Raw genomic sequence first — 15,294 nt, 5'->3', positions numbered from 1 at the left:
AGGTCAACAGACAGACATATACACCTTACATTTTTTTATATACCAAATATAGTTGACTTTTGGCTTATGGTAATTGGAAAACAAACCAAAACAAAAACTTAACATTGACCAATAAACCATGCATGAAAATTAGGTCAAGGTCAGATTATACCTGCGAAACAGACATGCACACCTTACAATTATTCAATATACAAAATATAGCTGACATATTGCTCATATTGCTATAAGTATTTGAAAAACAGACCAAAACATAACAAGAGTGCACACGCTGAAATGTCTTGCCTCCTTTACTGACCATTGATTAAATGAAAGTCTAAAGGATAAAATTTAACTAAAAGTATTACACAAACTTAACATTTTGAAAGATCTATAAAATTGAGGTCAAGGTCAGATAAATCCTATTAGACAGACATGTAAACCTTACAATTTTTGTATACACCAAATATAGTTGACCTTTTGCTTATGGTAATTGAAAAACAGACCAAAACACAAAAACTTAACATTGCTTATGTTGCTATAATTATTTGAAAAACAGACCAAAACGTAACAAGAGGGCACACGCTGACATGTCTCACCTCCTTTACTGGCTACTGATTTTATGTTGTTATTCCTAAATATAAAGCTTTACTTCAAGTATCACATAAACTGTACATGATCCAAGAAAATTTGGTCAAGATCAGATAAACCAAACCGGAAATACATGTACAAATCACAATCGTTTCAGGCACAAAATATAGTTGATCTATTACTTATAGTTTCTAAGAAACATATTAACCAGGAAAACTGAACAATGACCAATGAACCATGAAAAGAAGATCAAGGTCAGATAAACTATACAAGACATGTACACCTTACAATAGATATATGCAATAAATATAGTTGACCTATTACATTTAATATCTAAGAAAGAAACTTAACATTTACTAATTAACCATGAAAATGAGGTCAAGGTCAGATCATACTGCCAGACAGACATATACACCTTACAATCATTCCATACACCAAATGTATTTGGCATATTGCCTATAGAATCCAAGAAAGAAACTTAACCATGAAAACTTAATATCGACTAATCAACCATGAGCATGAGGTCAAGGTCAGGTGATACCTACAAGACAGACATATACAACTTACAATCATTCGAAACATCAAATATAGTTGACCTATTGATTATAGTTCAAGAGAAATAGACCAAAACACAAAAACTTAACAATGAACAATGAACCATGAGGTCAAGTTCAAATACACTTGCAAGACTGACATGTACATCTTAATTTACTTCCATACACCAAATATAGTTGACCTATTGCATATAATATTAGAAAAAAAGAACAACACAAAAAATCAAATTACACCACTGAACCATGAACATGAGGTGAAGGTCAGATGACACCTGCCAGTTGGACATGTACACCTTACGATCATTTCATACACCAATTAAAGAACCTTAGTGAGCACGCTCACATACCCCACGTCCCCACATTGTCATTGGAGAAATTAAATAAGTGTAAGAAGAAAAAATTGTATAAGAAAAATTAATTTCCTACCAATATGCACATCTAAATAGTATGTCCTTATTATCTACAAAATTTCATGAAATTCTGTTGTGTGGTTTCAGAGGAGTTGAGATGACAAACTGTTGCAGTAGTACATGGAAGCAAATAAGTTCAAAGGGGCGTAACTCCTAGAAAAAAAATTGAATCGCAATTTCCCATTGATATGCACAACTACATAGTATGTCCTTATTATCTGAAAAGGTTTCGTGAAATTCTGTTGTGTGGTTTGAGAGGAGTTGCGATGACAAACTGTTGCAGTAGTACATTAAAGTAAATAAGTTCAAAGAGGCATAACTCCTAGAAAAAAAATTGAATCGCAATTTCCCATCGATATGCACAACTACATAGTATGTCCTTATTATCTAAAAAAGGTTTTGTGAAATTCTGTTGTGTGGTTTGAGAGGAGTTGCGATGACAAACTGTTGCAGTAGTACATTGAAGCAAATAAGTTCAAAGGGGCGTAACTACTAGAAAAAAAATTGAATCGCAATTTCCCGTCGATATGCACAACTACATAGTATGTCCTTATTATCTGAAAAGGTTTCGTGAAATTCTGTTGTGTGGTTTGAGAGGAGTTGCGATGACAAACTGTTGCAGTAGTACATTAAAGTAAATAAGTTCAAAGAGGCATAACTCCTAGAAAAAAAATTGAATCGCAATTTCCCGTCGATATGCACAACTACATAGTCTGTCCTTATTATCTGAAAAGGTTTCGTGAAATTCTGTTGTGTGGTTTGCGAGGAGTTGCGATGACAAACTGTTGCAGTAGTACATTGGAGTAAATAAGTTCAAAGGGGCGTAACTCCTAGAAAAAACATTGAATCGCAATTTCCTGTCGATATGCACAACTACATAGTATGTCCTTATTATCTGAAAAGGTTTCGTGAAATTCTGTTGAGTGGTTTGAGAGAAGTTGCGATGACAAACTGTTGCAGTAGTACATTAAATAAATAAGTTCAAAGGGGCGTAACTCCTAGAAAAAAAATTGAATCGCAATTTCCCGTCGATATGCACAACTACATAGTATGTCCTTATTATCTGAAAAGGTTTCGTGAAATTCTGTTGTGCGGTTTGAGAGGAGTTGCGATGACAAGAAACAGGACTGACGGACGGACGGACTGACGGACGGACAGACAGGTCAAAAACATTATACCCTCTGCAACTCCTTGCGTGGGGTATAATTAGAGTATAATTTTTGATTATTGTATCTGATATATGGACTTGACCATGAAAACTTAACCTTGATCACTGAACAATGAAATAAGATTGAGGTCAAATGAAAACTCTCTGACAGACATGGGGACCTTACAAGGTACATGTATGCACATACTAAATAAAGTTATCCTATTTATTTAAAATGAATAACAAAAGGTTTATCCAAGACATGAAATATTTTATTTTTTCATATTGAAAATAAAGGCAATTTTTTGAATTTTTCACCAATTTAATCAGAATGTAATACTGTAAAAAAAATAAGGATTAAAAGATGTTTTGAAAAGTAATTGATTAAATCAAATTACTTGTAATTTTTGGTTGATTAATGATTACAATGATTACTTAAAAAATTGAAATGAATTATAGCTGACTAATGATTACAATTACAATTACCCCAAACCTGATCTGAGATGAGACTAGTTAACCATGAAAAGGAGGTTATAGACAGACTGTCGGTGTAAGAATCTCAAATAGAATTTAGCAAAGCTCGTTTTCTCCTTAACACTCTTGAATGAAATAAAAAAACATCTACTAATTTTGTTTAATATTGAAGAAATCACAAACCAATAATTTCCTGAATTCAAAATGGTGGCTTAGCTTTGTGAAAGGCTGGTAAAACGTTGAATTTAGCCTCTCAAATATATGATTTTGTCCAATCAAAATCGTTATAACAAATAAATTGCATTAGAATTTGAAATTTTTATTTCAAGACATAAAGAATGTCCCCTAGAGTATCCTGGTTTTGTACCTGATTTATTCTAAGTGTAAACATTTGTAATTTAAAAGTATGTGTACCTGTAAGTATTCCATCACTTCTTTATTCGGCCCGAATATTCCTGCAGTTGCTGCCAGATCGTATGGAGTCTTACCCTGAAATACAAATCTTTATATTGCCTTTATCTGATTATTACAAAGAAGACTTTTGTAACACATATCATACAATAAACAAGACCAGTAGCAGCTGAGTGGTGTCTTATTTTGTTTTTACAGGTGCTAACCATATTATTTTCAATTATAAAATATAACTCATGAACAACATTCTGAATATTTGTATAACTTTTTCTGTAGCCTTTAAGAAGGCTTTTTTTAAAAGCATATGAAATAATCTCAATCTGTCAGTAATTAGTTTTAGACTAATTACTGACAGATTGAGATTATTTCATATGCTTTTATTTTTTCTACGCGTTTTTTTTTTTTAAATCTGTTAATGCATCCTTATGTCTAGATGAGGGTTGTAGGATTTGTTTTTGTTTTTTGACTCTTTATTTTTTATTTTTTGGACAAATTATTCCCAAGTTTTTTTTTTTTATATTTTAGCACCCCATTTTTCTCTATTTTTTATATTTTTGCACCCCATTATTTTCTATTCATCATCTTTTTGTCCAATTCTCTCTATTCCTGAAGTTTTTTTCTATCATTCATGATTTTCTATTCTGTATATCCTATCCATACTCTCCTATAACTGTATATTGTTATTTTACAGATTTCATAGTTTTTAGTGTTAACACTGACATTGTATAGATAAGGAAATACATAAATTACTGTAGGTACTCGCTTATAAGTTGGAAGTTTGGGAGTAAAATTCAGAATCCAGAGAAAGGTACCGACTTATAAGCGAGATCCCGAGACCAGAGGAAAAATCCAAGCTCAAGAAAGGTGGTCAGATGTGAATTTCCTGACCAAAACTACATAAATCTCTAAATAAATAGCTTTTGTGGAAAATAAATGACTAAAATACAGTAACTGTCTTTGTGTTTTATTTGCTCTCTGTTAACATTTGTGTTGAATTTCCCACTGTTTCCGTTTTGTCTATTGACTTTTCATGGTCACATGGTTTTGTATCATTCCAAAGGAAGAGCCAAGAACCAGAAATCAGAAGAAGATAATAATGTACTTAATATATAAAAAGAATGTATCTAACCGACTAATTGTGTTATTATTGTTTTTATTAAAAATTACAACATTGATTGACAAGCCAATATAATCCATGAATAACCCCTAATTAAGTGACGAAGAGTTGTATTCACTATAGGTGTGAAAAATATCAGTGACAGGTTAATAGGTTAATTAGTTAGTGTCCCTTGATTTCTATAATCCATTAATTGATGGTGTCTATCCTATGTCTCAGTTTATTTATTACTATGACTGGTCTGTTATGAATGATTAACAGGATTAATTTATTTTTTTCGTTTGACTTTTATTTTGTTAAGGTTTATGTTGGTTTATTATATTCGTTTTTCTCAAACAAAAGGTGTTTGGTCATACACTACAAAATCATTGATGCATTACGTAAACAATATGAGGCAAAACAGTGAAAAAAAACAAGAAACAAGAAATGAATACATCTTTATTATTATCAAAAGAATAAATTATCAGGATGAACATCAATTCTACATGTACTTATTTAAAGAAACAAACATTCATTCAATACATGAATCTCAATTTAATTTCTTGATTTTGCTGATGATCAGTTACTTTCTGCTGCCAAAAAAAAAGTCCCAATTTAAACCGACTTATAGGCGGGTCAAGACTGAATCCTTAGATTTTAAAGCTGAAAAGGCATCCGACTTATAAGTGGATCGACTTATACTCGAGTATCTATGGTATGGCACAGATAAGAGTTTTATCTGCAGCTATTCCAACTATATAGATTAAAAACAAGAATTTGAAGAAATTTGCAGTCTTAAGGAGGCTGGGGTGTCTTCCTCCATATTGGATTTTGAAAAAAACAGACAATAAACAGTCGAGATCTTTAATAAAATTTGCAAATTTCGAAAGTTGTCTGTAATTTATGTGCAAGACTTTTCATGTTAATATAGGAAATAATGTGATTTATCATATTTACTGCTATATTTTACAAAAAAACAGATTAATTAATTGTTTTTAAAACTTTGCCATATAAGGGGAGATAACTCTGATATAAGGAGAGATAACTTAGATAAAGTAACTGTTACGTAAAATCGAATGTTTTTTTAACTATTAAATTATAAATATATGATGAACTTGTACGTCTGGCGTATTAAATTTTTAACCTGGTACCTTTTGTTGGCTATTATTCATTTGTTTCTCTGTCTATATTTTCTCCAATTTATTTGTATTGTAGTCCAGTTTTGTAATGTTGTCAGTTTAATGTTATAATTAACATCGCCATTAAAGCAGGAGGTTTGGCGTGCCCACCATTTTTATTTTAAAATGCCCTTTACCAAGTGAGGGAAATGGCCATTGTTATATTATAGTTCGTTTCCTGTGTGTGTTACATTTTAATGTTGTGTTTCTGTTGTAGCGTAGTTCTCTTATATTCGATGCGTTTCCCTCAGTTTTAGTTTGTAACCCAGATTTATTTTTTTCTCTATCGATCTATGAATTTCTACTACTGTTGCCTTTATTTAATGTATTGCTTAAGACTATTTTGATACTATCTAATAATTTTGCTATCATTTTCACGACAACGGATTGGTGTATGGGTCTTTTGACAGTTTGTTGGTTTTCATTTTGTTTAATGATAACAAGTGCCATATTCAGGATATTGCCAGGTCTAATTTTGAATCAATACAAATTATTATTTTTGATATCAAAAACTATTTTATCCATTTACTTATAGGTTATTACTATCTTTTTGAGGGCCTCATGGAAGATTAGTTTATTGTAACTAACTGAGTTTACTCTCTTTAAATAAAGAATTTATTATTATTATTATTATTGCTTCTTTTCCCTAAAACTAAGATATTCATATAATTTGGCTTACAAATTATGGAATAATAAAATTATCCCCTTTTAGTATAACTAATCACCCAAAATGTATTAGTGGTCTATAAACAAAATCATTTTATTTTTGAAGATTTTGAAAACAAATACTGGATTTCTTTTATATGATCATCTATGTTCATGTGTTTTATAGTAAAACTAAGCGATACAAGTCTATAAAACACTTTCATATTTTTAGTTCAATTTAAAGTATCATATGACATATGTGTAACTATAACCTTGAGAAAAAAAATTCCATTTGACCAAAAATATCTTAAACATCATTTTAGTGTTGCATTATTTACTAGTTGAATACTGAGCCTTTACTATGATTTATTACTTCATGTGTTTTAACAAAGGGACTGATGCCTCCTTCTTCTACTAGACATCTTGTGACATGTAGACCACCATACTCAGCAGCCAGATGTAGAGCTGTTTTACCATCTTTCTATAATTATACAAAATAACATGTAAATATTGATGATACTACTTTGTTACCAATATAAATAGAATACAACATATCCTACAACTGATATAAAACTTGTCTGATAAACAGGATAATGTTGTGTAATAAATAAAAACAAAATGTATATCACATGAATCAGTGGTCAAAACTGAACAAAATGACCAGTCAAACTTGTATTCATATTGTAAATAAAGAACAAATAAACAACAACTTGTTTTTATGGGATGTCAGAACTTTCATCAGAAATGTCATGTTAACCTTTTTTCAAGAAATGCATAAAATATTTATATCAAGGGATTCAGTGCAATGCACTGAGCTAAATGAGAATTCATTTTATATAATTGTAGCAAGTATTTGTTGATATAATAATGAAATCTGTCTGATTAACATGGTTCAGAATAATGATCAATTTAAAAAAAAAAAAAAATTCAAAGAAATTTGAAAAATAGTTACATTTCCTGATTTAGTACGAGGAGACAAGTAAAATGAGACCCCACTTTATATGATTCCAACAAATAGTATTAGTTTTCCATTAAACCTGTCTAAATAACAACATGATTTTGTTTTGATTAAAAGTAATGTGATCAGATTTAGTAGATAACATACATCTATGATATCTTTGTTACATCTGTTCTCCAGAAGTAGTCGAGACACTTCCACATGTCCTCTCCAGGCTGCCAACATTAATGCTGTCCATCCAAGACTCTGGAATAATACAACTGACATCAAAACTTGTCTGATAAACTGGACAATGTTGTGTAATAAATATAAACACAAATAGATAGTCATATTAATTAAAACTGTCTGATTAACAACAGGATTTAGTGTAGATTCAGTAAAATCATAAATTTTATAAAAGTAAATTTTTCAAAGAAAAATGAAAAAAGTTATATTTTCTGATTCAGAACAATACTACGAGTAAAATGAGACCCCACTTTATATGATTCTAACAAATAATATTTGTTGTTCATTAAACCTGTCTAATTAACAACATGATTTTGTGTTGATTAAAAGTAATGTGATCAGATTTAGTAGATAACATACATCTGTGATATCTTTGTTACATCTGTTCTCCAGAAGTAGTCGAGACACTTCCACATGTCCTCCCCAGGCTGCCCACATTAATGCTGTCCTTCCAAACCCCTGGAATAATACAACTGACATCAAAACTTGTCTGATAAACTGGACAATGTTGTGTAATAAATATAAACAAAAATGACCAGTCACATTAATTAAAACAGTCTGATTAACAACAGGATTTAGTGTAGATTCAGTATGATCATAAATTTTAAGAAAATAATTTTTTTAAAGAAATATGAAAAAAGTTATATTTTCTGATTCAGAATAATACTACGAGTAAAATGAGATCCCACTTTATATGATTCTGACAAATATTTGTTGTCCATTAAACCTGTCTAAATAACAACAGGATTTTGTGTAGATTGCATTAATAATAAATTATTTAAAAAAGCAAGAAAAAAGTTTAATTTCCTGATTTAGTACAACATAAAGAAAATGAGATTCTAAAACATGTTTAAATAAAGATTATTATTATTATCATTATTATTATTATTCATTCAAGCATTTGTTGTCCATTAATCATGTCTAATTAACAACAGGATTTAGTGCAGATTCAGTATAATAATTAATTTTTAAAAAATCAAAGAAAAGTTAAAAAGAGAAGTATTTTCAGACATGTCAGATACAGAACAATTATATGATTAAATGGAATTACATTTTATATGAATCTAATGACTATTTGTCCTTTTTACAAGATGTTTCTACATTAGATCTTTACACATATCACTACCTGACCAAAGTTGTTAACACAACATCAAGTGAAACATAAGTGTAAAAAATTGTTTCATGTCAAGAAGCAAAATAAGAACTTCACAATCCATAACTCAAACAAAAAGACAAATATTTTAAAATCAAACCATGCATCCATTTTTCCATTAAAACTGTCTAATTTAATTCAGAATTTTGATTTAATCTTGACTCAGTATAATGACTAAGTATCAGTTAACATACAGACCAATGGTAATAGAATAGTGCAGGTTTTATTATTGTGTGTTTTATTTTTAATACCAATGGTCTAGATAGGCCAAGGGGGAATGGTACAAAAGCAAATATCTTTTAACCCCTCCATATTTTGTGCCCATACCAAATCAGACAACCTGGACCATGTGTTGTGTGTTGTTATATTTGTTTGTCTATATACTATGAGTAGTCAGGTCCAGACTATGTGTTGTTTGTTGTTATATTTGTTTGCCTATTAACTGTGAGTAGTCAGGTCAGGTCCAGATCATGTGTTGTATGTTGTTATATTAATTGTCTATTTACTGAGTAGTCAGGTCAAGACCATGTGTTGGGTGTTGTTATATTAATTGTCTATTTACTCTGAGTAGTCAGGTCCAGACCATGTGTTGTAAGTTGTTATATTTGTTTGTCTCTTTACTCTTAGTAGTCAGGTCCAGACCATGTGTTGTGTGTTGTTATATTAATTGTTTATTTACTCTGAGTAGTCAGGTCCAGACCATGTGTTGTTTGTTGTTATATTTGTTTGTCTGTTTACTCTGAATTGTCAGGTCCAGACCATGTGTTGTTTGTTGTTATATTTGTTTGTATATTTACTCTGAGTAGTCAGGTCAGGTCAAGACCATGTGTTATGTGTTGTTGTATTTGTTTGTCTATTTACTCTGAGTAGTCAGGTTCAGACCATGTGTTGTGTGTTGTTATATTTGTATGTCTATTTACTCTGAGTAGTCAGGTCCAGACCATGTGTTGTTAGTTGTTGTATTTATATGTCTATTTACTCTGAGTAGTCAGGTTCAGACCATGTGTTGTGTGTTGTTGTATTTGTTTGTCTATTTACTCTTGAGTAGTCAGGTCCAGACCATGTGTTGTTTGTTGATGTATTTGTTTGTCTATTTACTCTGAGTAGTCAGGTCAGGTCCAGACCATGTGTTGTGTGTTGTTGTATTTGTTTGTCTATTTACTCTGAGTAGTCAGGTCCAGATCATGTGTTGTGTGTTGATGCATTGGTTGTCTATTTACTCTGAGTAGTCAGGTCCAGACCATGTGTTGTGTGTTGTTGTATTTGTTTGTCTATTTACTCTGAGTAGTCAGGTTCAGACCATGTGTTGTGTGTTGTTGTATTTGTTTGTCTATTTACTCTTGAGTAGTCAGGTTCAGACCATGTATTGTGTGTTGTTGTATTTGTTTGTCTATTTACTCTTGAGTAGTCAGGTCCAGACCATGTGTTGTCTGTTGATGTATTTGTTTGTCTATTTACTCTGAGTAGTCAGGTCAGGTCCAGACCATGTGTTGTGTGTTGTTGTATTTGTTTGTCTATTTACTCTGAATTGTCAGGTCCAGATCATGTGTTGTGTGTTGTTGTATTTATTGTCTTTCTACTCTGAGTAGTCAGGTCCAGACCATGTGTTGTTAGTTGTTATATTTGTTTGTCTATTTACTCTTGAGTAGTCATGTCCAGACCATGTGTTGTTTGTTGATGTATTTGTTTGTCTATTTACTCTGAGTAGTCAGGTTCAAACCATGTGTTGTGTGTTGTTATATTTGTTTGTCTATTTACTCTGAGTAGTCAGGTCCAGAACATGTGTTGTTAGTTGTTGTATTTGTTTGTCTATTTACTCTTGAGTAGTCAGGTCCAGATAATGTGTTGTTAGTTGTTATATTTGTTTGTCTATTTACTCTGAGTAGTCAGGTTCAGACCATGTGTTGTGTATTGTTGTATTTGTTTGTCTATTTACTCTGAGTAGTCAGGTCCAGATAATGTGTTGTTTGTTGATGTATTTGTTTGTCTATTTACTCTGAGTAGTCAGGTCCAGACCATGTGTTGTGTGTTGTTATATTTGTTTGTCTATTTACTCTGAGTAGTCAGGTCCAGAACATGTGTTGTTAGTTGTTGTATTTGTTTGTCTATTTACTCTGAGTAGTCAGGTCCAGACCATGTGTTGTTAGTTGTTGTATTTGTTTGTCTATTTACTCTGAGTAGTCAGGTCCAGAACATGTGTTGTTAGTTGTTGTATTTGTTTGTCTATTTACTCTGAGTAGTCAGGTCCAGACCATGTGTTGTGTGTTGTTATATTTGTTTGTCTATTTACTCTGAGCAGTCAGGTCCGGAACATGTGTTGTTAGTTGTTGTAGTATTTGTTTGTCTATTTACTCTGAGTAGTCAGGTCCAGAACATGTGTTGTTAGTTGTTGTATTTGTTTGTCTATTTACTCTGAGTAGTCAGGTCCAGACCATGTGTTGTTAGTTGTTGTATTTGTTTGTCTATTTACTCTGAGTAGTCAGGACCAGACTATGTGTTGTTAGTTGTTGTATTTGTATGTCTATTTACTCTGAGTAGTCAGGTCCAGACCATGTGTTGTTTGTTGATGTATTTGTTTGTCTATTTACTCTGAGTAGTCATGTCCAGATAATGTGTTGTTAGTTGTTGTATTTGTTTGTCTATTTACTCTGAGTAGTCAGGTCCAGAACATGTGTTGTTAGTTGTTATATTTGTTTGTCTATTTGCTCTGAGTAGTCAGGACCAGATAATGTGTTGTTAGTTTTTATATTTGTTTGTCTATTTACTCTGAGTAGTCATGTCCAGAACATGTGTTGTGTGTTGTTGTATTTGTTTGTCTATTTACTCTCAGTAGTCATGTCCAGAACATGTGTTGTGTGTTGTTGTATTTGTTTGTCTATTTACTCTCAGTAGTCATGTCCAGAACATGTGTTGTGTGTTGTTATATTTGTTTGTCTATTTACTCTGAGTAGTCAGGTCCAGATCATGTGTTGTTAGATGTTATATTTGTTTGTCTATTTACTCTGAGTAGTCAGGTCCAGACCATGTGTTGTTTGTTGTTATATTTGTTTGTCTATTTACTCTCAGTAGTCAGGTCAGGTCCAGACCATGTGTTGTTTGTTGTTGTATTTGTTTGTCTATTTACTCTCAGTAGTCAGGTCAGGTCCAGACCATGTGTTGTTTGTTGTTGTATTTGTTTGTCTATTTACTCTCAGTAGTCAGGTCAGGTCCAGACCATGTGTTGTTTGTTGTTGTATTTGTTTGTCTATTTACTCTCAGTAGTCAGGTCAGGTCCAGACCATGTGTTGTTTGTTGTTGTATTTGTTTGTCTATTTACTCTCAGTAGTCAGGTCAGGTCCAGATCATGTGTTGTTAGATGTTATATTTGTTTGTCTATTTACTCTGAGTAGTCAGGTCCAGACCATGTGTTGTTTGTTGTTATATTTGTTTGTCTATTTACTCTCAGTAGTCAGGTCAGGTCCAGACCATGTGTTGTTTGTTGTTGTATTTGTTTGTCTATTTACTCTCAGTAGTCAGGTCAGGTCCAGACCATGTGTTGTTTGTTGTTGTATTTGTTTGTCTATTTACTCTCAGTAGTCAGGTCAGGTCCAGACCATGTGTTGTTTGTTGTTGTATTTGTTTGTCTATTTACTCTCAGTAGTCAGGTCAGGTCCAGACCATGTGTTGTGTGTTGTTATATTTGTTTGTCTATTTACTCTCAGTAGTCAGGTCCAGATCATGTGTTGTTAGTTGTTGTATTTCTTTGTCTATTTACTCTGAGTAGTTAGGTCCAGGCCATGTGTTGTCTGTTGTGATATTTGTTTGTCTATTTACTCTGAGTAGTCAGGTCCAGACCATGTGTTGTCTGTTGTGATATTTGTTTCTCTATTTACTCTGAGTAGTCAGGTCCAGACCATGTGTTGTTAGTTGTTGTATTTGTATGTCTATATACTCTCAGTAGTCAGGTCCAGACCAGGTGTTGTTAGTTGTTGTATTTGTATGTCTATATACTCTGAGTAGTCAGGTCAGGTCCAGGCCATGTGTTGTTAGTTGTTGTATTTATATGTGTATTTATTCTGAGTAGTCAGGTCCAGAACATGTGTTGTGTGTTGTTGTATTTGTTTGTCTATTTACTCTGAGTAGTCAGGTCCAGACCATGTGTTGTTAGTTGTTATATTTGTTTGTCTAATTACTATGAGTAGTCAGGTCCAGGCCATGTGTTGTTAGTTGTTGTATTTGTATGTCTATATACTCTGAGTAGTCAGGTCCAGAACATGTGTTGTGTGTTGTTGTATTTGTTTGTCTATTTACTCTGAGTAGTCAGGTCCAGACCATGTGTTGTTAGTTGTTATGTTTGTTTGTCTAATTACTATGAGTAGTCAGGTCCAGGCCATGTGTTGGGTGTTGTTATATTTGTATGTCTATTTACTCTGAGTAGTCAGGTCCAGACCATGTGTTGTTTGTTGTTATATTTGTTTGTCTAATTACTATGAGTAGTCAGGTCCAGGCCATGTGTTGGGTGTTGTTATATTTGTATGTCTATTTACTCTCAGTAGTCAGGTCCAGACCATGGGTTGTGAGTTTTTGTATTTGTATGTTTATTTACTCTTGAGTAGTCAGGTCCAGACCATGTGTTGTGTGTTGTTGTATTTGTTTGTCTATTTACTCTGAGTAGTCAGGTCCAGACAATGTGTTGTTAGTTGTTGTATTTGTTTATCTATTTACTGAGTAGTCAGGTCAGGTCCAGGCCATGTGTTATGTGTTGTTATATTTGTTTGTCTATTTACTCTGAGTAGTCAGGTCCAGGCCATGTGTTATGTGTTGTTATATTTGTTTGTCTATTTACTCTGAGTAGTCAGGTCCAGACCATGTGTTGTTTGTTGATGTATTTGTTTGTCTATTTACTCTGAGTAGTCAGGTCCAGACCATGTGTTGTTTGTTGTTATATTTGTTTGTCTATTTACTCTGAGTAGTCAGGTCCAGACCATGTGTTGTTTGTTGTTATATTTGTTTGTCTATTTACTCTGAGTAGTCAGGTCCAGACCATGTGTTGTGTGTTGTTATATTTGTTTGTCTATTTACTCTGAGTAGTCAGGTCCAGACCATGTGTTGTTTGTTGATGTATTTGTTTGTCTATTTACTCTGAGTAGTCAGGTCCAGAGCATGTGTTGTGTGTTGTTATATTTGTTTGTCTATTTACTCTGAGTAGTCAGGTCCAGACCATGTGTCGTTTGTTGTTATATTTGTTTGTCCATTTACTCTGAGTAGTCAGGTCCAGAACATGTGTTGTTAGTTGCTGTATTTGTATGTCTATTTACTCTGAGTGTCCAGACAATGTGTTGTTAGTTGTTGTATTTGTTTGTCTATTTACTCTGAGTAGTCAGGTCAGGTTCAGACCATGTGTTGTGTGTTGTTATATTTGTTTGTCTATTTACTCTGAGTAGTCAGGTCCAGACCATGTGTTGTTAGTTGCTGTATTTGTATGTCTATTTACTCTGAGTAGTCAGGTCCAGACAATGTGTTGTTAGTTGTTGTATTTGTTTGTCTATGTACTCTGAGAAGTCAGGTCCAGACCATGTGTTGTTTGTTGTTATGTTTGTTTATCTATTTACTCTGAGTAGTCAGGTTCAGACCATGTGTTGTGTGTTGTTGCATTTGTTTGTCTATTTACTCTGAGTAGTCAGGTCCAGATCATGTGTTGTCTGTTGTTACATTTGTTTGTCTATTTACTCTGAAAAGTCAGGTCCAGACCATGGGTTGTGAGTTTTTGTATTTGTATGTTTATTTACTCTTGAGTAGTCAGGTCCAGACCATGTGTTGTGTGTTGTTGTATTTGTTTGTCTATTTACTCTGAGTAGTCAGGTCCAGACAATGTGTTGTTAGTTGTTGTATTTGTTTATCTATTTACTGAGTAGTCAGGTCAGGTCCAGGCCATGTGTTATGTGTTGTTATATTTGTTTGTCTATTTACTCTGAGTAGTCAGGTCCAGGCCATGTGTTATGTGTTGTTATATTTGTTTGTCTATTTACTCTGAGTAGTCAGGTCCAGACCATGTGTTGTTTGTTGATGTATTTGTTTGTCTATTTACTCTGAGTAGTCAGGTCCAGACCATGTGTTGTTTGTTGTTATCTTTGTTTGTCTATTTACTCTGAGTAGTCAGGTCCAGACCATGTGTTGTTTGTTGTTATATTTGTTTGTCTATTTACTCTGAGTAGTCAGGTCCAGACCATGTGTTGTGTGTTGTTATATTTGTTTGTCTATTTACTCTGAGTAGTCAGGTCCAGACCATGTGTTGTTTGTTGATGTATTTGTTTGTCTATTTACTCTGAGTAGTCAGGTCCAGACAATGTGTTGTTAGTTGTTGTATTTGTTTATCTATTTACTGAGTAGTCAGGTCAGGTCCAGGCCATGTGTTATGTGTTGTTATATTTGTTTGTCTATTTACTCTGAGTAGTCAGGTCCAGGCCATGTGTTATGTGTTGTTATATTTGTTTGTC

General features: G+C 32.8%; 1 protein-coding gene across 1 annotated transcript in view; it reads right to left on the bottom strand.

Annotated features, from left to right (window-relative positions):
* Window positions 1-15,294, bottom strand: part of LOC143054500 (uncharacterized) — a 100,659-nt gene that overhangs the window by 44,886 nt on the left and 40,479 nt on the right. The window contains exons 11-14 of the mRNA XM_076227519.1: window positions 8,026-8,124; window positions 7,588-7,686; window positions 6,856-6,963; window positions 3,567-3,641 (exon numbers count right to left, since the gene is read on the bottom strand). Of these exons, the coding sequence (XP_076083634.1) occupies window positions 3,567-3,641; window positions 6,856-6,963; window positions 7,588-7,686; window positions 8,026-8,124 (381 nt within the window). The remainder of the gene's footprint in view (window positions 1-3,566; window positions 3,642-6,855; window positions 6,964-7,587; window positions 7,687-8,025; window positions 8,125-15,294) is intronic.

The sequence above is a fragment of the Mytilus galloprovincialis genome, chromosome 12 (genome assembly GCF_965363235.1).
Source record: "Mytilus galloprovincialis chromosome 12, xbMytGall1.hap1.1, whole genome shotgun sequence".
NCBI lineage: Eukaryota > Metazoa > Mollusca > Bivalvia > Mytilida > Mytilidae > Mytilus > Mytilus galloprovincialis.
The sequence above is the reverse complement of the archived record's forward strand: the minus strand, read 5'-3'. Positions and strand labels throughout refer to the sequence as shown.